This window comes from Musca autumnalis, unplaced genomic scaffold, assembly GCF_047663935.1.
Source record: "Musca autumnalis isolate F117 unplaced genomic scaffold, ASM4766393v1 scaffold_2, whole genome shotgun sequence".
In the NCBI taxonomy this organism is placed as follows: Eukaryota; Metazoa; Arthropoda; class Insecta; order Diptera; family Muscidae; genus Musca; species Musca autumnalis.
The window spans coordinates 95,220,357-95,245,345 of NW_027411755.1; the positions used below are offsets into that span (position 1 = coordinate 95,220,357).

A 24,989-nucleotide genomic window follows, 5' to 3' on the forward strand; every position below is an offset into this window, starting at 1 on the left:
TTTGGTTGGGGACTTCCAAAAACAAAGTCCGACTATGAAAGTAGAAAATCGCATCTTTACAGTGATGCAAAGTAGGTTGGCGTAGGTGGCCACATAACGGAGATATCGCAATAGTCGGCAATACATCCCATTTTTTGAAAATCACGCTACAGGTCGCAATTTTGATCGGATCGTCACGAAATTTTGAGGGTTAATGGGGGTCTCACAGATGAAGAAGCATATTTTGGTGATGGTCGGATAATATTTAGGGGTCGAAATGGGCGAAAAACTTATTTGGAGAAAAAGTCAACGTTTTATTTCAAAGCGAATATCTCCGCTTCTATAAGGGTATATCAAAAGCAAAAGTAGAAAATGATGGCAAGGAAAGTATTGATCGGATCCTCACGAAATTTTGGGGGTTGATGGGGGTCTAACAGAGAAAGAAGCCTATTGATGGTTGGCGTACATCCCACTTTTCCATTTTTTTATTTGGGTAGTACTGACGATGCACTTAAATGCGTTTCAACAAAATTGGCCTGTGTTAATGAAGACATTCAGAGCAAAGGCGCTAAGCTATCCCAATTTTAATATTTTGAATTTTACCAGTCAAAAGCTTATGAACAGGAGTAGTGGTGTAGGGTATCACATAGTCGGCCCCGACCCGACTATAGCCTTGGCTCACTTGTTTTAATTTAGGGGTCGATTATGGATAGCAACCCAACTCCGGTTACGTTGATTAAATTAATAGCTGAAGATTCAAACACTGATTTTGATTGAATTTTACAAAAATTTCCGTCTTTTTGCTGATTTTAATTGCATGATTTTCTCTTCTAGCAACGCAAATACAGTTGAGTTGCTATCCATAATCGACCCCTTAATTCTCAAAGGCCTCGACAAATAAGAAGCATGGCATTCTTAAGTTATATCTGGTAAATGACTAAAGGCCAAGTTCGACCTAGTTCAAATGTGATTATAAAATCTTTTTATTAGGTCGAACTTGTTCTTTAGTCTTTTATCAGATGTGACTTAAGCAAGAATGCCATGCTTCTTATGTGTCGAGCACTTAACTTCTAAGTTCTTGAATGTTTGGATATTGTAGTAACATAATATAAGTTATTGGTCATGTTGGCTTTTTTATATTATTTATTTACACAACCAACGAATGCCCTAGTGGACAACATACATATGTTGATGAGATATAAAATTTGTACAAATTGTTACTGGATGTTGTTCGTTTACTCTACAGTACAATGCAAAAGACCTTAAGAGGTGAGTACATAAGCTGCCTTGCCTGCTTACCTTGCTTGGTTCTGATAAAAGAATAAAAAAGAAAAGGGCAACCCAGTTCGAAATTTGCTCGGCCTTCTTTATTCTTTTATTTTTATTATGTCAGAAATGAAGCAGGAAAGCTTGTAGACAAAAACCATTAATGCAATGAGTGTATGATGTGATGTTACACCATCTTAAGGTACAAACACAATTAAATACGCCGCTTTATCACGCACAGTTTCATGTAAAAGACTACAGGCCTGGGTACATAAGCTGCCTCGCCTGCTTACCTTGCTTGCTTCTGATAAAAGAATAAAAAAGAAAAGGGCAACCCAGTTCGAAATTTGCTCGGCCTTCTTTATTCTTTTATTTTTATTATGTCAAAAATGAAGCAGGAAAGCAAGGCAATCAGGCAGAGGAGCTTATGTACGCAGGCCTTAAAGGCAAAGTACTACCTAATTCAAATTAATTAGGCAGCATTTGAATCAGGTAGTACCTACTTGGCCTTTAATCTTTGACATGAAAATGAGCGTGAAAAAAGCGGCGTATTTCATTCTGTTCACACATTTATTCCACCTATGGCCCAATTATAAAGGTCCTCTCTCAAAAACAAATGATTTTGATTTGAGCTGTCAAAATTCATATTTGTCATTTGAATTCGCTGTGAGGTAGAGAAATTTCAAACTGTAGAGGAACATGTAGATGTATATCGAAAAAAGAAAACAAATCAACTTTATGTTGTACACGTAAAATGTCAACATTTGTTGTGTTTCGTATTAGAATTTAATTTACAATAACATATTTTGGCAGTTAAAGATCGATCAGCTGGTATTTTCTGTTACGCCAAACAAAAATAACTGTGTCAACAACTTTTTCTCGGAAAATGTTATGTATGCATCTACCTTAATTGACAATAAAGAAATTCGCCTCAAAAATATTCCGTGTCGGCGAAAACAAATTTTTCGCCTTTGTTTATGAATTTTGACGTTTCAAATCCTTGTTTTTGTTTGAATTCGCTTGAGAGAGGACCTGTATAATTGGGCCATGATCATACTAAACGTCAAATTTGATCACAATAATGCACTACTGTGAATTGCTTGTTGAAATTTCGTATGTGATTTTATTCACAATAAAGCATTTTTACAACTGATATTGTTGAGTTCGGGCGATATTTTACAACTTTTAAGAGTTGCCTTTTAGATTGAAAAGGCTTTGAAATAAATTCACGTAAAATCTTTATTTAAACATTGCAAGTAGAGCTGGCAAACCATCGATATTCCCAACATTAGATATTTTCGATATAATGTTTTAAAATATCGATTGCTATCGATATTATCGTTAAGTTGTCATCACCATTAATTTGGAAATGAAAATGGCAGAAATGTCAATGATTTTCTTGAAATTTTGCACAAGTAGTTCACAGAAATGTGAGGGAGAATAAACAATTGCTTTTATTTTATAAAAAATAAAAAAAAAAACATTTTACTTTACCGAAAAATGCGTACGTGTGACTACGGGCTTACTTTCTCACACACATAACCGAAAAGTAGCGAAATTTCTATTTATTTCAAAGAATTGCAGGTTAGGGGTTTTTATTCCGATAATATCGATAGGTAAAACTATCTATCGATATTGAATTTTTAAATAACAATCGATATTATCGATAGTGCCATCGATTTTTTGCCAGCTCTAATTGCAAGGCACTTTAAAAACAATTTGTTTCTATCGCTTATGAATTCGAACTGAGTTGTATTTTTCTTTCGTTGCACATTTAAGGGCTGTTTACACCATCTATCAATGTCATATGAGCTGTCATTTCTTTCACCCATTCGACATTCTCTATGTTTGTCAAAATTGACGTCATCCATACAACTTTCAATTTGTGCGTTCATACCCACAAGTGTTATTTTCGTATGACATAACCTATAAATATAAAAACAGCTGTTTTTGTCATTGTTTACATTTATTGTTGAGTTACAAATTTGCGCAAATTTTTAATTTTGGTTGAAGGAAAATTAATATCTAGCATGTTTGTTGTGGTAGAATAGGTTTTTGGGTTTATAGAGGCATTCATGTTTTGCCACAAAGCAATAATTTCCAACACTGCTCCTTTCGACCAATCGATCTGAAAATAACATTATAAACACCCTTTATTTACTTTTCTAAATACTTAAATATACATAACTTTCCATTTTCTTTTTTAAAAGATTTTGTTTTTCATTTTTTTTTTTTTTTTGAGAATGCCAGAAAACAGCTGATAAATTTATGTTTACATACGAGAATGCCGTATCAAATAGAGCGCTCCCTAAATGAAAAATTTACATATGAGTTGCCAAATCATTTTGATAGATGAAAATTTTCATAGTGGTCACACTATGTGTACAACATTCGCAGGTAGAAAATTTGACATCTCATACGACATTGATAGATGGTGTAAACAACCCTTTAGTGTTATTGTTTCTTTAAATTTGACACTGCCGTTATTGGACAATAAAAAATATATTATTGCTAATAGGCAATTAGTGAATAAAGGGCAACGAACGAACAGAAATATAAGATCATCAAATTATAGGTGTAGTATGAAATGTAATATGATCTACATCCCAGCAAAAAGTTTGCATCCGCGGATGCAGTTAAATCACTAGAACAATTGCCGCTGGAGTACATTTTTTTCCTATGAATTCACCTATGAATTTTACAAGAGAGAGCGCAGCTAGGATGCACTCCATTTTGCTTCCACGGCACACAGCTAGGATGGACTCCATTTTCGATCCAAATCACAGCCTTTGATGTAGTGTTTTGGATTGAATTTAAATGCAGTCTAAAGATGCTATAAAATGCAAGCCCAAAATATCCCAAAATAAATAAAATACATTGCTTATTCGTTTAAACAAGAATATTAACTTTATTACACTAATACAATTTATAAAAACTCTCCTTTAAATTTGATCATAACTGAGTTTACTTCCTCTGCTCTGCTTTTTGTGACACCGCAACTGATATTGCTTCATCATCCAAATGGTTTTTCATTTTTCCTTCAACTCTAGTTCAGATTTCAAAAAAGAAACTCTAACTCCACTTCAAAAGTAATTTGCGTCTCGTGAATTACAACAAAGTTCGTATCTTTAGTTTGTATTTCTTTATTTTTTTAAACAAATTCTTATAATTTTAGACACTCTTTCTTGTGTTCAGAAGAAAAAGACTGCGACTGTAGGGAACAAAAAAATTGGCTTGCTTGGCTAGAGATCTATAACCGAGTGCTTCTAAAATGTATCGAGCGGAGTGCATTTTTCATAACTCCGTGTAGACTGCATCGAAAGATATATTGAAATCATAACTCTGCATTGCACTACTTCCAAACTTTTTTTCTGGGATGTTTGTATAAAAGTTAATGAAAATTAAAATAATACCGTAGCGGCGGTAACATTCCCCCCTTCGTAAGCGAACTAGATCTTCATGAGCTTACTGTCATCCTTCTTATTATTATACGGTATTCACGTACCCATCTTCTCCAGAAGTTATTTGCAAATTGTTGGGTTTGATGCCATCGTTGTCGTAGATCGTATTCACAAAGAGGTTTCTGCCCTGCTGCTGAGCCTAATAACAAATGGTTCGGTGTCAGTGCGTCGTCCTCAACAGTATCCAGGGCCACAAATGTTAACGGGCGAGAATTGATGATAAATTCGACCTCATAGAGTGCACATCGTAGGGTTTAATCGTTGAATTTGAAGGCTGGACACATCGAGTATAGAACTGATTTAACTGAACGTATTAAACGTTCCCATGCATTGCCCATATGCGGGGCAGCTGGAGTTGAATCGCCACTTGATAAAATCATATTTGGAACACATCTTCATGAATTCTAAATGCTGTCTTTCCTCTTGGATCATTATTTCAACAGATTTAAAACTTGTTCCGTTATCGGTAAAAATTTCTTTGGGAGAGCCACGACGACTTATGAAATTTTGAATGCACATTATGCAGGAGCTGGTATCATGACTATGAGCCACTTCGATGTGAATAGCACGTACCGTTAAACATGCCGACTCTGACATATAATGGGCCAAAGAAATCAATTCCGACGTAAGAAAATAGACGTTCAAAACTGGATACTCGGGCTGATGGTAACGATGCCATTTGCGGTGGACACGGTGCTGCTGCTAAATTTTTGCATTCTTGACACTTGCTCCGTACACTCTTATAAAATGCTCTCAATCTGGGAATGTAGAATTCGGATTTGATATTTGACATAACTGCTTCAAGAATGCAATGATGAAATTTTTGATGGTAAAATTGAACCACCAAAAACGTTACGTAATGACCATTGGGTAAAATTATTGCATTGTTGCAGCTTAACATCTCAGCTCTTCCTGAGGCTAGTAAAACTTCGCTTTCGTCTAGATAGATGTTCATTTCTTTCATTTTACTGCCTTTTTCTACTGGCTTATTATTCTTGAGGCACCATATTTCGTCAGGAAAACCACTGTTTTGGACATACTTGTACAACACAAGTTTGGCTTTCTGGACACATTCGACATTTGTATTTTCTGGTAATTTGTTGCTACGGACCACGGACTTTAACTTCACCATATAAAGTATAAATAGCGACATCGCTTTATAACAACATTTATGGTGAACATATGTGATTTTGAAATATGCAACAGACGATTACGTACCTCTTCATAGGTTTGTGCTAATACGGGATTTTTCGGCCGAAAACTTTCATCTTCTTCAAGGAACTTAGGACCACGGAACCACATATCGTCATTACAGGACCTAATTTTCGTTGCAAAATCGGCTGGATTCAATTTTGATGGCACCCAATTCCATCAAATAATAATTGTAGACTCCAGGATTTCTCCAACTCTGTACATGACGAACGGCTTAAAATTCTTCGGATCCATGGACAACCAGCTCAGCACAGTTTTTGAATCTGACCAGAAGAAAATGTGTGTACATTGAAGTCTCGTCGCTTTGACTATTTTGTCTGCCAGGCGCACTCCAGTTAGAGCTGCTTGGAGTTCCAATCTCGGAATTGAAATCGGTCTGAGGGGAGCCACTTTAGATTTTGCTGCTACAAGACTGATATTGACTTCTTCGAGATACTTAAAGCGAAAGTAGCACAACGCCGCGTATCCGTCTTCTCCAGCATCGACAAAAGAATGAATTTGGGCGTCTTGAGTGAACTTCAACAACTTGGAGTAACATCTTGGAATTTTTACTTGCGAAATTACCTCCAAATTGGACAACCATGAGGACCGCTTGTTGTATAGTTCTTCATTTAATTCATCATCCCATTTAATTGCTGATCGCCAGAGTATTTTTAACCCAATCGTGTAATGTGAGATGAACCCAAGCATGGTATAAATATAAATATATTTTCGGATGAGACACATCCAGGGAAAAATATTCCTTTACTTAATCATGTAGAGTTTGGTAACGATGTTCACATTCACAAGTGTGTATGTTCAGCGAAGCAATTTTACCAACATTTGAGCCAGTACCTTGAAGAGTCCACGAATTTTCATTGGGACCGCTACTCGCAAGTTATTAACCCCAATTAAAATCATCGGTTTTGCGTTGACGTAGGATTCGACTGACAATCCTTTTAAATGCGGATTATATTTCACGACTTCTTTAAAATTTAATGTTTGCTTGGGTAGTTCAAGATTCTTCACTGTTCTCACAACGTGCAGCATAAAACGAGTGTCACCTTTGACACCGGACACTTCAATATTAATTTTGACCGAATCATTCTCAGAACGAGTTGTGTTGACAGTCCAACGTAATTCCAGAGGTTCCTTTGTACCTTAAATTCCGAGTTTATTATAGAATTCTTTCTCCATGAGAGTGACAGAAGAACCTTCATCCAAAAAGGCAAACGTTGTCACTGAGCCACCATCATAAAAGACTCGAATCGGTAAAATTCTAAAGCATGTCTTCTCTTTATCACGATGAGAATTTACACTTCGGCTTTGTTCGCTTGGCGCGAAATTATTTGCACTTGCATTCAATGAGGACTGATTATTATGTAACAATGGATGATGCTTTGCTGTGCATCCACCGATTTCACAAACTTTTTTGGAAAAGCACTTTCTACGATGTGAATTCAGGCATTGACGTCACAATTTGTTTTCTTTCAATATATTCCATTTAGCGTCCAAAGATAGGATTGAAACTCACCACAGTTCTGGATTTTCTGAGCTTCGCTTTTACAAAAAGAACAACATGGTTTCCTGGTGCCAGTATCCCAGTATCAGTAATTTGCTTTTTACCAACTCCTTAGCACGACCACGGAGACACGACTGCAAACGTATTAAGTTTTTACCATCAGTGTAACCAGCAATGTCGGTACTATTCTTGAAATTACTGATGAACAACTGTGTTTCCATCAAAATTCGGCAAATCCTTTGGTATCACTTGTCTGGCTGCAATTTGAGCTGCTGTTGGTTGAAATATTGTGAATGTTTCAGAAAAGAAAGATAGCTGGCTTATAGGGTGTCCAAAAAACCGGTTTTTCCAAACAAAACGGTTTTCGGTTTTCAAAAACGTATGAATGACGTGATTCAAACAACCGTGTGATATTACGTATACGCAGTTTTTTCATAGATCGTTCAACGGAACTATATTGGAGTTGTGCCATTTTACACAAAATATTTTTCAAGTTTAAAGGTATCTGACATTTATAATTTTACCGTATCTTTTGTTAGTTAAGTTTAGTTTACTTTCAAGAATACAATTGTAATGAAATTTTAAAAATATTACTATTATTTTAAAACCAGTTAACCGGCACAAATCACCGTTTTTTTCGGTTAACCGAAAATTAAGTTTTTGGCGAAAACCGGTTTCGGTTTTGGACACCCTACTGGCTTACGTTGCCTTCTGAGAGAATTTTATATTTCTTCTCTAAATATTGCCTTTGTAATTCTTTCTCTTCTTCCAACATTTGCAGCTGCAGCTGAGTTTGAGACAAGGTTTTGTTTGCACCCACATTCGATTTACCAGGATTCTCAGATTTGCTATGTTCTTGAATGTTTTTCCGTGCCTCTTGAGACGTTGTTGCGGTATTGCACCCGACTTTATTTGTATTTAAGTTATGTGCATTTTTCCCATGGGAGGTATCCGTTTCCTCCTGTTGTTGCTTTGCTGATGTGCTTTGTTGCGCCATATTGGCTGGGGATGAAGAAGCCTGCCTCCCGGCGGAGAAATCAACGGTATTATTGACTGCTGGCATTTGCTCCTCACACTCGTTGCTTTGGGCCGAAGGTTGGTCTTCACAGCACGAACAACTCCAGCTTGCATTAGCCACTGCCCATGATGAAATAATAAGGTGGCCTAAAACGGCCAGCTGATTGGTTTCAATATGTCAAATTTTTTGTTATTGTGAATAAATTGTATGAAAACGTAAACAAACATTTTGACATATTGAAGAATTTTCCGCCAAAAATGTGTTGTTGTTGTGCTACTTACGTGACCTTTTAAATAGATCTTGCCACTGCCATTATTGGACAATAAAAAATATCTTATGCTAAGTTTACATTTACGAAATCCACTCGATTTCAACTGTCAATTCCATAGCTAAACGTCAAATGAAATCTCATCTGGATTTCATTTGACGTTTAATCTATGGATTTGACATTTGAAATCGAGTGGATTTCGTAAATGTAAACCAAGCATTATTGCTGATAGGCAATTAGTGAATAAAGGGCAACGAACGAACAGAAATACAAGATCATCAAATTATAGGTGTAGTATGAAATGTAATATGATCTACATAGCTCTGCTCCTTTACGTTCAAGAATCTTCAAGTTTTACCACTTTTTACTCGAAAAGCGTTCCTTTACTTCAGACACCATACAAGTTATATGGGAGCAGTTTACAACTTTTACTACTTTTGCCGGTTTTACCATTTTCAAAAGTAAAGGAACAGATCACATGTTTGTATAAAAGTTAATGAAAATTTAAATAAGACAGTAGCGGCGGTAACAGGTATGATGATCAGCTGTTTTTGGCGTGGTACCTTTATTATTGTGCCATAGCCCATAATGAAATAATAAGGTGGCGTAAAACGACAAGCTGATTGGTTTCAATCTGTAAATTTTTTGTTATTGTGAATAAATTGTCACACGCACAAAATTTGCGGTAAAGAAAATTTAGTTTTTGGGAGAGAGCGGATGAGGAAGAGCTCCTCAGTACTTGTTCGTCCCCGCTCTCACCCAAAAACTCAATTTTCTTTACCGCAAATTTTGCGCGTGTGACTACCAAAGCAAATTTAATAGAAAATAAAATTTAATGTTTTTTGTGAAATAAAGAGGTTTAAAATTATGTGTGTGGAATTTTTAGAATAGTTTAATTCAAATCAAAATCATACATACTGGTAAAAATTTCGAAAAGTTGACCTGACCTGTTAAATAGGTCTAACTCATGGTTCACACATACGCAACAGTTGCTGCAATTTCATCTATTTTTAAAATCCTACACACGTAGTTTCGAGACTCTTTATTACATAAAAACACACAAATTTATTTTTTATTACAGGCAATTCAAATTGTTTTGGTACGTCAATAGTACATTTTTGTTCACCAAGTACGTTTGTTACAAAAATGCTAAAAAAATCAACCCTTCTGTTAAACATAAGAAAAACGGTCAAAACGGAATTGTAAAATTGCAGCAGCTGTTGCGTATGTATGAACCATGAGTTGGTTTACATTCGGCGTCGTTTAGTGATTTCGAAGGCGTTTTGTGATTTCGCGCGGAATCAAGCAAAATTTATCATGATTTCGCATACAAAAATGAATTCATCTCATTTCGTGATTTCAGCGAAATCACAGTACTCATGATATACAACCCAGTTTTTGCCTAAAAAGTACCAAAAGTTGCAACACTTTTCACGTATCACAATAAACAAGGTAGATGGTCAATTGCTGCAACAAAAAATTTAGTATCAAAATGTGTAAAAAATCTGAAAAATATATTAAATTTATTTGTTACAATGATATTTTCCATTGTGTTGCCGTACTTTTTTAATGGTAATGTTAGAAAAATGAGCGAAATGTCAAAAATTTCTTTCCCATACAAATTTCCTAAAAATGAACAAATTACGGAAATTGCAAAAACTCCAGCAAAAATGTCAAAATCAATGTATCAGCTATCATATCCAAATGCCAATAAACATGCTGCTGGTTTCTACTATGCCAAATCTGTATAGCAGAAAACAGGAGAGGAGGGTGTTTGTTATTCAGCGCTATTTTTGTTTAAAGAGAAATTATTTATAACTTGTTCCTATATTCCTCCTTCTTCTCAACTTGACATATATAAAAAACATATATCCGCAATCAGTTCAATCGTTGGAAATATGAATGAAACCGATCGAATTTTGGTTCTGGGCGATTTTAATATGCCCTCTGTTAAATGGCTCTTATTACCAGATTCTGAAGCTCTAACACCACTAACATCCCGGGCGAATGCTAATCAAGATACATTCGAAATTGTTAGTCGATTTTGTGACCTCAATCTTCATCAAATAAACGATATACTGAATAGTTACGATAGAATCCTTGATTTAGCATTTGTAAATGTTACTCAATATTTTGAAATAATTAGAATTCCACCAATTTCTATTCCTGAAGATATACATCATCCCTCATTATGTATAACCATGACCCATAATCATTCCTTTGGGGAAAATCAGTCCAAAGTGTTAAAAACTGTCCTTAATTATAAAAAAACAGATTTTCGGAAACTCAACTCTCTTATTTCTTCTGTTAACTGGACATCGTTATGTCTTTGCAGCAGTGATATTGATCTTGATATTAAAATTAACAAATTCTATGAGATCATAAATAAATTTATACTTGAATGTATTCCAACTATTAAAGTCACAAATTCTTATAAATTTCCATGGATTACTCCTGAGTTATCAACTATAAAAAATTCCAAAAATAAACTTTTTCGTAAATATAAAAAGTCAGGTTCTTCAATTGACTACGCCAATTATTCTGTAGCTAGGTCTAAGTATACGCTAGAATCTCGTAGATCATATAATGAGTACCTTAACAAGATTAAAGAACATTTTAAGTCCAATCCTAAGTCCTTCTATGACTTTGTTAATTTAAAAAGAAAAACACCTTCTAAGCCCTCTTTATTGAAATTCAATAATCAAGAATTTACTAAAAACACAGATATTAGCTTTGTTCCAGAACTAAAAAGTTTTTAAAATTTTTACCACTTTTACACATTTTGCGTTCCCGCACACAAAATTTATATGAAAATCGTTTACGACTTTTACAACTTTTACGACTTTTACCACTTTATAAAGTACGGGAACAGGCCAATTGCTGAATGTTTTGCAGAATTTTTTACTACAACTTATTCAAGTGCATCTTGCCAAATTAGAGATACATATCCTTATAAATTATCTCAGATTGATGAAATTTACATGCCTTTCTTACAATACCAAGACGTTTCCAAAGGTCTGCGATGTTTAAAACCCATTAAAAGTCCAGGTCCCGATGGAATACCTAGTTTTATTCTGAAGCATTGTTCAGTTGCATTGCCAACCCCTTTAACTCTATTGTTTAACTATTCCCTTAAATTCGGTCATTTCCCCGCAATATGGAAAAAGTCTTATATTGTACCTTTACATAAGTCAGGCAGTCTGACTAATGTATCCAATTATAGAGGAATTGCAAAATTAAGTGCAATTCCTAAATTGTTCGAAAAATTAATTACTTCTGTAATTTCCCATAAAATTCAACCCATGCTAAGTCCATATCAGCACGGTTTTCGTAGTGGTCTTTCGACCATAACAAACCTTATAGAATTCACATCGAATGTAATAAAAGGATTTGTTCGGCATAATCAAACTGACACAATATATACAGATTTCAGCAAAGCATTTGATAGGGTTAACCATAGGCTTTTGTTGTATAAATTAGATTATATGGGCTTTAATACTAATTTAGTAAGATGGATATCTTCTTATTTACAAAATAGATCACAAACAGTTTTGTTTGATGGATGTGTCTCAAAATCGATTGACGTGCCATCGGGTGTTCCGCAAGGAAGTCACCTCGGACCGGTTCTCTTTCTTTTATTTATAAATGACTTGCCAAACTCAATAATGCATTCTAGATTGCTAATGTACGCTGATGATGTCAAGCTATTCATTACTCATAAATCGGAAAAGCAAGCTGATCTTCTCCAGAGTGATTTAAATAGCCTTTTTCAATGGTGTAAAATCAACTGTATGGACTTAAACTTAAAAAAATGTAAACATATGTGTTTTTCCAGATCTTCTTCTTTAATAAGGCAATACAATATTAACGGTTCTCAATTATTAACTGTAGCATCATTCGTTGATCTTGGCCTTTTGATGGATCGAAAATTAAAATTTAATAATCATGTAATTTCTATTGTTAATAAAGCGCATGGAGTTTTAGGATTTATAAAAAGATGGGCCAAAGAATTTTCAGATCCCTATATAACAAAACAACTATTTACGTCACTTGTAAGACCTATATTAGAATATGGTTCTGTTGTATGGGACCCTCAATACGCAATGTATTCTGATAAAATTGAATCAGTGCAGAAACAATTTTTGCTTTTTGCACTGAGAGGTTTACATTGGAATAGCGATTTTGTCTTGCCTTCATATACAAGCAGGTTAAAATTAATTCGATTACCTACATTAAAAAGTAGACGCACAATGTTAAACACTATGATGGTGCATACAATTTTAATGGGTAATATTCCCTCGGATTTCTTAATATCATCTATTAGAATAAATGTTCCTTGTAGAACAATTAGAAACTATCAACCCTTATTTAGAGATTTCCACCGCACGAATTACTCTATGGGAGATCCTATTAACAAAATGTGTGTAGATTTTAATTCCATGTATTGTAATGTAGACTTTGGCATGAGCCTTGACCTTATAAAATCTAACATAATTTTATTTTTAAATGAATAGTATATAAAAATGTATTAGTAAGTAACTAACTAGCTGATGAAGTAAATTCTGTAGCTGGTTTTCAATTTCCCTCTCATACCCCATCATGATGCGGATAATGGTGTGTACGCGATCCCTACGTAAAAGGGAGGTCGCCCCCTCGGTCGGCAGGGGTGGGAAAGTGAGGCGTGGGAACGTTCGAAAAAAAAAAGAAGTGCAAATCTTGCTAGATTTCGGAGTACGGGAACGAATTTGTACCACTAAACGGGAAGACTACTGCAAGTAGTAATATTTTGCAGGTTCTGAACACAACTTTTATCTATCAAAATTTATTATTGTGATGTCTCAACGATAAACTATTTTTTTTTCATTTGTTAGTATTATACACAATTAATACGATATATAGTGTTACGGAAGTAGATTTAACTAATCTCCGTGTAGACGTTGTTTTATTCCCCAGTACGATTTGTACCAAATAAAACAGGGTTCGTTTTAGATTACGTTTCTACAATGCTTTATTTACTTTATTACACTTATTCGGAATCGACTTTAATTACTTAGCACACAGCTTGTCTCTAGTTAGCACACAGCACTTCTTTAACCGATCTGTAGTGGGATTCTGTAACTCATTTTTGCTGTTACCGACAAAAATCGGTAAAATTAAATCGCAAAATTATGACTAAAAACATAAAGAAAAGTTGGCATCACTGTTTGTATCGGTAGAGGCTAGCGACTACTTTTTATGCATCGTTAACTTACCGAAAAATTTCGTTAATTATCGAAATAACAAGCATTTTAATTTTACCGACAATTATCGATAACAGCAAAAATGAGTTACAGAATCCCACTACTGTTCAGTTCAACGCTTAAAACACAACTCACTCAATGTTGCCGTTCCTACCGCTATTTATATCCAAAATCTCCTTGGTCTAGAATTATCCACAAAATCTGGCAACATCTCGAATCTGTGCAGCGAACACACAGACACACATTCGCACTAAGCGAACAACTATACTCACATACATACATGGGGGGAATACAATTGGACGACAAGCACAGTAATGACGTAATTACAACAACAAACAAATGCAAGAAACAAGAAGCAACTAAACGATAATTACATGACTATGGCAAAACAAACAAAAGCACATTAATAAAAGGTAGTGTAACAACTAGAATGATGAAGAGAGTTCTACATGGTAGTTGTTGTTCCTTAAATAAAGTAACTGCGTAATGAAAACTTTACGTTACAATTCAACTTTTTAAATTAACGGAAATTAAACTAAATTAACTTAAACCTATCAGTTACATTCGTAACATTGCTCCCGCTTAAGCCTGTTCGTCCCGAATAGGCTTAGTTCCCTCTCGGTGGTATGAGCATTGGTAACACTGCCTCCCGCTTAAGCCTGTTCCTCTTGACTAGACGCAGTTCTCGTTCCGTAGTGGTGGCAACCAATTTAGATGTACCCTCTACTGCGTCAGCTTTGGACTTTTGCTCTTCTGGACGACGTTGCTTTCTCTCCAGGAATCTTGACGTTATACCTTCTTTCTTTCTGGTCACCTTCCTAAGTGCCACCTGGTCTTCATCGGACTTGTCCTTCCTTGTTGTACGGCCGCTTTTCGATGGACCTTTCCTCGACGTACATCTTCGCTTTTTCGTCCTCGTTGCTGGATTTTTCCGCTTTCCTACGGGCCAATTGTCGGCGGATTCCACCTTCAGCGTACGGACATCCACAGCGATCTCGCCGGATTCTGCCTTAGGGCGATGTTTGCTTTTCTCGTTGTAGCCCACACTTATCGGTATTTCCACATTGGACCATGTCATCACACGTTGCTTTATGTCCAGGTTGATATCGAAGGCAATCATGAAGTCTACACCAAGTATAACTTCGTCCACAATATCGGCCACTATAAAATCGAAATTTACAGATTTTCTACCCATACTTAGCCGTTGGTAGGCCTTTCCATGTACCGTTGCCGTCTCGCCTGTGGCCGTTCGCAATTTGACTCCATTTAACGGCAATACCTTCCCTTTAACCAAATCCGGTCTAATAATGGACTTTGTTGCACCGGTGTCCAATGTCAAAGTACGCAATACACCATTGACGAAGCCCTTAACCGTTAAGTTGTGATTCTTCTGCTGGACTATGGCTATAGATATTGTGGGACCATCGTTTTGATCATCTCCCGGCGGCGCCTCGTGATTAGCAGAACTTACTGTATCTGGTTGGTCTTCGCTTTTTGAAGGCGGTGAGGTGGATCTGGGCCTTGCTTGTCTCACTCTGCATTCTCGGGCCAAGTGTCCAGTTTTCCGACAGTTATAGCACGTCTTTTTCGTTCTGCCAGCACCTCGTTTCACACGCATTAGTGCATCTTTCAGCAGGTCGACAACGGTCTGGGAATTGTTGTCCTCGACTTCCAGCCTCCTCACGTTGTAAGCTTTAGGTTTCACCAGCATCCTCGCGGTTTCTTGGGCCCGGGCAAACGACACGGTTTCTGCAAATGTTCCTATCGGTGCCGCATACGTCGCAAATTTTATCTCTGGATCACGAATACCACTTGCAAATGTCTCAATCTTGATGCGGTCCACCAATGGATGTGTCTCTCCTGGATATGCCAACCGCTCTATATCAGCCGCAAAGTCTTGTAAGGTCTCATTTGGCTTCTGGACTCTTCCCCTCAGTTCCATTCGGTAGATCTCTTGCTTGTGTTCACTACCGTACTTACGTTCAAGAGCAGCCATTATATCTCCATAGTTGTTCCTAGAAGCGGCGGGAATACTCTGTAATACGTCAGCAGCATCACCCTTCAATGCCATAAGGAGTGATACCGCCTTGTCGTTGTCGTTCCAAGAATCTCTAGCAGCCACGGTCTCGAACTGTAATTTGAACACATTGAAAGAGGTAGAGCCGTCGAACACTGGAGGCTTAATTTTTAACGTGTTATGAATAGCTCTCACTGGGCCACCTTTGATTTCCAGTTCCGACATTTTCTTCTCCAGGTTCACAAATTTCTCGTCATGGGCCAGAAATTTCTCGTCAACAGACAGAATCTTTTTATCCAACTCTTTAATTTGCACCTCCACGTTTTCTACTCTCTTTTCAATCACTATCGTGATGTTCTCGAGTTTCTCGTTAATTTTTCTAGAATTCTCTTCCAACTCCTCTTTTAAGTTTCTTGAATTTTCCTTAAACATCCTAGAATTCTCTGCCATTAAGTTTTCGGTGATTTTTCTAGAGTTCTCTTCTAACTTTTCCTCTAATTTTCTGGAATTTTCTTCGCTCTTTCTGGACATCTCTTCCAACATCTTACAGTTGTCAGATTTCATTTCCGCCATAAGTCTGGAAGTTTCTTCATTTTTCTTATTCATTTCCAGCATCATCATAGCCTGCATTGATTTCAAATCGTCACCCCTGGCAGCTACCGACGAAACTTCCTCAACGCTGGATTCGCCCTTTGCCGATAACTCGACTTCCTCCTTACCGTCGAACTCATATTCGTCGATGTTCATTCCACGACGCTCGAACTCTTCCAACAAGCGTTTTTGTAGTTCGGCCTTGTTGCCAGTAGAACACAACTCCAACTTACTTAGCTCCTTCTTCAAGTCTTCCACTCGTAGATCGTTAAACTTCATTGTAGGATGATCGTAATCCCACTTCTGACACCAATTGTTACGGAAGTAGATTTAACTAACGTTGTTTTATTCCCCAGTACGATTTGTACCAAATAAAACAGGGTTCGTTTTATATTACGTTTCTACAATGCTTTATTTACTTTATTACACTTATTCGGAATCGACTTTAATTACTTAGCACACAGCTTGTCTCTAGTTAGCACGCAGCACTTCTTTAACCGATCTGTTCAGTTCAACGCTTAAAACACAACTCACTCAATGTTGCCGTTCCTACCGCTATTTATATCCAAAATCTCCTTGGTCTGGAATTATCCACAAAATCTGGCAACATCTCGAATCTGTGCAGCGAACACACAGACACACATTCGCACTAAGCGAACAACTATACTCACATACATACATGGGGGGAATACAATTGGACGACAAGCACAGTAATGACGTAATTACAACAACAAACAAATGCAAGAAAGAAGTAGCAACTAAACGATAATTACATGACTATGGCAAAACAAACAAAAGCACATTAATAAAAGGTAGTGTAACAACTAGAATGATGAAGAGAGTTCTACATGGTAGTTGTTGTTGCTTAAATAAAGTAACTGCGTAATGAAAACTTTACGTCACTTAAACCTATCAGTTACATTCGTAACAATAGATAATTTTCGAAATAAAGCAGTAAAGTTCTATATTGTCGCTAATTTAATTTACAACAGCTTGTTTTGAAAATTGATGTTCGATCAGCTGCGTATATGCATCTACCTTGGTTATTGTGATATGTTTGAAATCAACAAAAAATAAGTGTAAACACCGGGGTGTATTTCAGGATTTCGCGAAATCCAGTGGATTTTGGAGCGTAAGTGTAAACTTGGTATATGAGGGAACCATGAGTAACTCATGGTTCACACATACGCAACAGTTGCTGCAATTATACAATTCCGTTTTGATTTTCATTTTCTCATTCTGCAGGGGTGGAAAAAAATGTAGCAAACATGGATAGAAAAGGTACAAAAAGTACTTTTGAGATGAATTCACACATAATTATTTTTAATTTATTATTTATTAATCTAAGTTCTCAAAAAATGTGAAAACGCCTATACCGTTTATACTTGTCATAGTGAAGATGTGTGAAAGCGAAATGTTTACGAATGTAAATGAAAAAGGTAAGTAAATAATCAGTTTTATTTTAACGTTGTAATGGAAAACATGTGGGACAAAAATTTAACTACCTGTATCACACACCACACACATTTTTCAGTTTTCGGCCTCTTTATTTCATAAAAACACACACTTTTATTTTTTATTACAGGCAATTCAAATGGTTTTGGTAGATGAATAGTACATTTTTGTTCAGAAAGTACGTTGTTACAAAAATGCTGAAAAATGCAACCCTTCTGTTAAAAATAAGAAAAACGGTCAAAACGGAATTGTATAATTGCAGCGTGAACCATGAGTACCTAAGTAATTGTACCATGTCTGGAATCAAATGTCCTAGAATCAAATGAAGTGCATTTACATCTGTTTTTTGCGTCATTTGCTTACGCACACAATCGCACATACACACATATACAATAAAACACACACACACACAATCTATTTATTCAGAAAGAAAAAAAAATAGGAATTTCAACACAAATGTGTATCAAATAATTTAATTATTAATTCCAAAAACAAAAAACATAATTTTTGCAAGTTGTTAACCATTTATTTTCACTTTTGTCATCGTTTGAGTACTTTTGTTTTTCTACAACACACACAAACAAACAAAGACATCATAAAACAGTTGCATTTTTTGGTAGTTTATGACGAAAAAGCAGGGTTGCGTATAATAGTATGGTGTTTTGGTGCGTTGTTTACAATAAATGACGTAGCTATCGTCATTTATTTTTGTATGGTAAATGACGCAAAATGTTGCCTGTTGTAGTAAATAAATGACGAAACAGCTCTAAATGACGAAAAAGTTGCTAATGTAAATTGGACATAATAGCACGGTTACACTACATCTTTTTGCCGGGTTAACCCACTTCATGAGGATTTATTTGCTTAATCTGCTCATATCTGACCAGATTTGCCAAAAAAATAAATCCTCTCATGGCTGGGTTTATTTAAAATCCGTCACAAATCCACCAAAAATACAGTGTTGTATTCGGTATTTGTGCAAAAAAATCCAACTCTACTCAAAAAGTACCAAAAGTTGCAACTGTTTTTGCAACAGAGTTTGTCGTGTTTTACACGTTTACGATTGGTCGTATGGGATTTTATGGAGTTAATAAATCTAAAGTTATTTGGAAAGCATACAATTATTTATTTTTTTCATTAGACACTTTTTTTTAACAAAAAGTACGATTGATACCATGATACAAAAATGTATCCCTGTGTGTAAAATATACCAATATGAGCAAAGAGGGGACGATATCTCATACGAGAAATTGTAAAAGTGTAACACACGACTTTATTAGTTATTTTGTATGTATACGTAAACAAACATCAGCTGACAGTTTATATCCTCGAAAAGCTAAGTGTAACCAGCAAAGATTAACCCACTGGATCTATTAAACCCGGTGGGTTAATCTTCAATAGTGTAACCGGGGTATAAGGAACGCTTTGCATGTTAGAAATGGTAACCTCAGGTAAGTAAAGGAACACAGCTAACATTTGTGCTTTTTTACTTAACATACATATTTAAAAAAAATTCCTACAAAATAAAGACTATTTAAATTATGTTTTAGTTTTTACAAAATTGCAAACATTTTCAACTTATTTGTTCTTTAAACATCCGCAAACATCAGTTTTGGATAATTGATGTCCATATTTCTTATTGGTCTAATTTTATTATTATTCATTAAAGCGACTGCAAATAATTTTTTTCACAATTTTTTTTGCTGCTATTATGTTAGAAATTGTTTCAGTTTTGTTTAATAATTAAAATTTTGTTATATAAAACTACAGCAAATATCCTTTTATTTGTTTACGATAGCTAATTTCCTGCGAGCAAAGTCTCGCAAATATTTGCTCGATTATTCGATAATTTTACTCGATATCGAATGTCATCATACAAAATTTGAGTACTCGCATCGAAACAACTCGATACCGAATGTCGTAATTAGCCCCCTGCATTTTTGTGCACATTTTTTGCTGGCTTATAAACGACCAGCGGCTTTAAGTGGGTTAATTCACAAATATGTTCCTATTTTGCCTAAATGATATTATGGACAACCAGAGGCATTCGCTAAAGCAAAAAATGTAAAATTTGTATTGCTTATTCCATAGATTTTACGCTAATCTCGATATTTCATTGGGGTGTATGTACACTTTTTCCCTATTCATTTTTTTTTTTAATTTTTATAGAATTTACCTTTATTCGTATTATGGAATATATTTTTTGTATGTGATATTTGGTCTGTTCCTTTAAGCATAGTACACACGGTCCATCAAAACTGACAGTCATCGGGGTCTATTTCGTTAATATCAAAGTCTAGTTGAATAATTACTTTCCTAATCACTAAATTATACCTTAAATGTTGTATTTCAATCATTTTTAGCTAACAAAAAGTTTTGTTTGCAGAAAATTGCCGTAAAAGTACGTTGACTGTCAGTTTTGTTGGACCGTGTGTACTATGCTTTACTTTTGAAAATAGTAAAACCGGCAAAAGTAGTGAAATTTTCAAACTACTCCCATATGAATTGTATGGTGTCTAAAGTAAAGGAACGCTTTTCGAGTAAAAAGTGGCAAAACTTGAAGATTTTTTCACGTAAAAAATGCTTCCTTATGTCCAATTTACATTAGCAACTTTTTCGTCATTTAGAGCTGTTTCGTCATTTATTTGCTAAAACAGGCAACATTTTGCTTCATTTACCTTACAAAAATAAATGACGATAGCTACGTCATTTATTCTAAACAACGCACGAAAACACCATACTTTTATACGCAACCCTGCTTTTTCGTCATAAACTACCAAAAAATGCAACTGTTTTATGATGTCTTTGTTTGTTTGTGTGTGTTGTAGAAAAACAAAAATACTCAAACGATGACAAAAGTGAAAATAAATGGTTAAAAAACTTGCAAAAATTATGTTTTTTTGTTTTTGGAATTAATTTAAGTTATTTGATACACATTTGTGTTGTGAAATTCCTATTTTTCTGAATAAATATATTGTGTGCGTGTGTTTGTGTTATTGTATAAGTGTGTATGTGCGATTGTGTGCGTAAGCAAATGACACAAAAAAACAGATGTAAATACACTTCATTTGATTCTAGGATTTCGTAAAACGAAATCATTTAATATGCATATGTAAATTGGACTTTATTACCCTTAAACCCGAGATTTATAGGGTGTACGTAGACTTTTTTGGTTGACTGTAGATCTTGACCTGGCCGTTTTAACAGGTCACGTAAAGAGCACAACAACTCTATGCTGACCAAAAATTCTTCCTGGGGGCCAATTCTGTTTCTATGAAAATGCGAAATGAAAACTTTTATAAAGGAAAAAAATGTCAAATGAAAACAAATTATAAAGAAAATATTTTTCATTTCAAATTTTCATAGAACAAGAATCCAGCCCCTGCTGTCAAAATGTTTACGTTTTCACACAATTCATCCCATGGCAGAACTACCAGGTAGTGATATCACACCAGCTGATCGAATATGAAAAGTCAAATCCCTTTATAAAAAAATTATTTTTGTTGTAATTTCCCCAACAACATAAAGAAAGTTTTGACATAACATATTCAAAATTTTACGATGCCACTACCTGGGTAATTGTGCCATGATTCATCCCCAACATGATACAATAAGAAGGTAGCATTATCAGCCCAGCTGATGGTAACATATGGTTTGTTCCAGTACTACACATTTCTACACATTTTTACTCCGGTAACCGATTTTTCCTTTATGTTATCGAAAAAATGTGTAGAAATGTACAGTACTGGAACAGACCAATAATGTGTCAATTGCATTGAATTTATGTCAAATTTTGACATCTTATGTTACCCCAAAAACGGCAGTTGCTGCTACCTTCTTATTGTATCATGATCCCCAATAACAAAAATAAATAAAATGAAGGGTTCCAATCAGCTGCCCGTTTTTTTACGCACAAATTGTTGACATTTAAGTTGTGTAATTGGCGACCATTGGTCTGTTCCCGTACTACACATTTCTACACATTTTTACTCCGATAACCGATTTTTCCTTTATGTTATCGAAAAAAATAGTAAAAATGTGTAGAAATGTGCAGTACTGGAACAGACCACATGTTTATTGGGCCATGAATCAGCTGATATTGCTGGAGATCGTTATCATTTGTCAATGATTGTGCAACAAAAATAAATGCAAAGTTGCAGAATGATCAGATCAGCGAGCTCCAGTAGCCAAATCTTGAGAAAACTTTCAAAAAGATCTTTTGCTACGGTAAATTCAATACTTTTACAGATCATTTCAAATATTTATGCATATACTTTTATTTTAGAAATCTCCAGTAGCAGAAGTTCGTATTGTAGAAGTTGGTCCCCGAGATGGTTTACAAAATGAACCAAAAATTTTGCCTACTGATGTGAAAATATCCCTAATCGACCAACTATCCGAAACAGGATTGCAAACAATTGAAGCAACAAGCTTCGTCAGCCCAAAGTGGGTGCCGCAGATGGGCGATAATGCTCAAGTTTTACAGGGCATTCGCAAAGTCGCAGGTATTTCATATCCTGTGCTTACTCCAAATTTGAAAGGATTTGAAGCTGCTTTAAAGGCTGGAGCTCAAGAAGTTGCTGTGTTTGGTGCTGCATCTGATGCCTTTTCACAAAAGAATGTGAATTGTACTGCTTCCGAAAGCATTGAACGCTTTAGACCTGTATTAGAGGCGGCCAAAACGAACAATGTTAAGGTTCGCGGTTATGTTTCGACAGTAGTTGGATGTCCATACCAAGGTCCAATAAAACCGAAGGATGTTGTGAAGGTTGTTGAGGCCCTTTACGATATGGGATGCTATGAAATTTCATTGGGCGACACAATTGGCGTTGGCACTCCCGGAACTATGCGAAAAATGTTGGATGAAGTAGTGCGTGTTGTGCCTCCAGAAAAATTGGCTGTGCACTGTCACGATACCTATGGCCAAGCATTGGCTAATATTTTAACATCCTTAGATTATGGCATATCTGTGGTAGACTCATCGGTTTCAGGATTGGGCGGTTGTCCATATGCTCGCGGGGCCTCGGGCAATGCTGCGACCGAAGATGTTGTTTACATGCTACACGGAATGGGCATTACCACTGGTGTTGACTTGGAGAAACTAATTTCTGTTGGTCGGTTTATATGTCAAAAACTTGGTAGAGTTTCTGAATCCAAAGTCAACAGGGCATGGAAGGGATCTCTTGAATAATTATACATACTATGTAACAGATACAGAAAATCTGAACACACCATATGTTAATATGCATTTAGATATTCTTATATCGCTTACCTATTTATACATACGAGGAACATTGCAAACCAAAACATGTGATTAAAATGAAAACGATGCATTTATAAAATAATATTAAGACAAAACGTAGCAAAATCTTTTATTTCTCCAAGAACCATTTAAATAAAAATAATACATAAACATTTTCTGTATTATACAATGTAAAATAAAAACCTTAAACATTAGCTGCAAACACACATAAGATGTGTTTTTAAAATTTTTGGGCGTCCATTATTGTGTACATTGAAACATCACCCGACATTACTGATAGATCAGCCAAACTGGAATTGCTCCTTTGAGATGTAGATATTCTTGTTTCAGATGGAGCCTTAGAACTGGATATTTTGGGCTTTGGTGGCGCCATTGTTGATTTACTACTTAAGCCTCCCGGAATCTTTATTTTGCCGTCATGCCTTAAGACAGCTGGCATCATAGCATTTTCCAAATATTTTTGAATCTTTTTACCTCCGGGGATGGTAACAGGTGTACGTTCATCAACGATCTAAAAATAATAGCATTATATAAATTTTTAAATAAAGCATATGGAATAAAAAATAATACCATTATATAAGAAATATTATTATTATTATTATTCATTTCAAAGCCAAGCCAAATGGCCATATATGGCTAGTATACTACAATAAATACAATGTACATTTCTTAAATGCTAACAATAATTTAAAAAAAAATTAAAATTAAAATTAAAAATAAATTGATTTGAATGACATCTACTCTGGTTTTAAAATTTATAATTAGAAATATAATTTAATTAATTCATTTACAAAGATAATTTATGCAAAAAAATTCAGCTACTCTCAAATAGAATGAATGAAAAAAATATCAGTTCATAAGGATAACTTAATTTATGTTAACATCAAACGTTAATAAAATCAGAGATTGTGTTAAATGTTGTTGTGTTAAATTTAGTGATTCATAAACAACATAAAAATATAATTTAAAATCAACATATAAATACAAAGTTGAAAATACATATTTCACAAAAAAGAAACACAAAATTTGCCTGATGAAGTTTACTCAAGTGAGTTCAGGTGTCGGAGGAGATTTTTTCGATATAAGTATTGAGATGAATTAAAGATTCTTAAGCCAAGCGGGAGAGAGTTATAAACCCTAGTTACTCTTACATGGAATGAACGCTCCAAAATTGGAGATAACGTTGGAAAAATAAGTTGCGGATTTCGTATGTGCTTCGAAAACTTAAAAAAGTTTAACAAAAAAAGAGGACATTGCAATCGAATTATCTTGTAGAATTGTATCATACAACGTAGATCTATAAAGTGACGAAAAGTACATCCTAGAAATCTTGTTACATAAGTAGTGACATGTTCTCGCACACGCAAGAAATATATGTACCTTATTACCCTATTAAAAGCCAGTCTTATCCTTTTCGTTAAAGCAGCAATGGTTCCAGTGTATATTTCCACGCAGTACAATAATACTGGCATTATAAGGGCATGAACTATATTTTCTCTTATTTTCACTGAGATATTTAATTCCAGATTATATAATTTCTTGAGAATGAAATTTATTTTAGTAATAAGCGAGTTTATATGGTCCTCAAAAGTCAGATGTCTGTCCAAAATTATACCTAGACATCTAATACTGTTTACAAATTCAATATCAATGCGATCAAATTTGACAGAAATGCCAACATCATTACGGACTCCAAAATACATAGCTTTTGTTTTAGA

The 24,989-nt window shown here is 35.2% G+C and overlaps 2 protein-coding genes across 3 annotated transcripts in view; one reads left to right on the top strand and one right to left on the bottom strand.

Annotated features, from left to right (window-relative positions):
- Positions 1-21,909: 21,909 nt before the first annotated feature.
- Positions 21,910-23,370, top strand: Hmgcl (hydroxymethylglutaryl-CoA lyase). Its single transcript, XM_073968499.1, has 3 exons — positions 21,910-21,956; positions 22,078-22,235; positions 22,294-23,370. The coding sequence occupies exons 2-3, from the start codon at positions 22,155-22,157 to the stop codon at positions 23,197-23,199; spliced, it is 987 nt and encodes a 328-aa protein (XP_073824600.1). The 5' UTR covers positions 21,910-21,956; positions 22,078-22,154; the 3' UTR covers positions 23,200-23,370.
- The window catches only part of sip2 (septin interacting protein 2), a 37,810-nt gene continuing 36,162 nt past the window's right edge, over positions 23,342-24,989 (bottom strand). For both annotated transcript variants that reach the window (XM_073968498.1, XM_073968497.1), the window contains exon 5: positions 23,342-23,782. In XM_073968498.1, the coding sequence (XP_073824599.1) occupies positions 23,492-23,782 (291 nt within the window). In that variant the 3' untranslated portion in view covers positions 23,342-23,491. The remainder of the gene's footprint in view (positions 23,783-24,989) is intronic.

Excerpts from the sequence above, each read along its gene's own strand:
- Hmgcl (XM_073968499.1), top strand. The coding sequence starts at position 22,155 with ATGCAAAGTTGCAGAATGATCAGATCAGCGAGCTCCAGTAGCCAAATC. Across the intron at positions 22,236-22,293 it reads CAAAAAGATCTTTTGCTACG|AAATCTCCAGTAGCAGAAGT; the intron begins GTAAATTCAATA and ends CTTTTATTTTAG.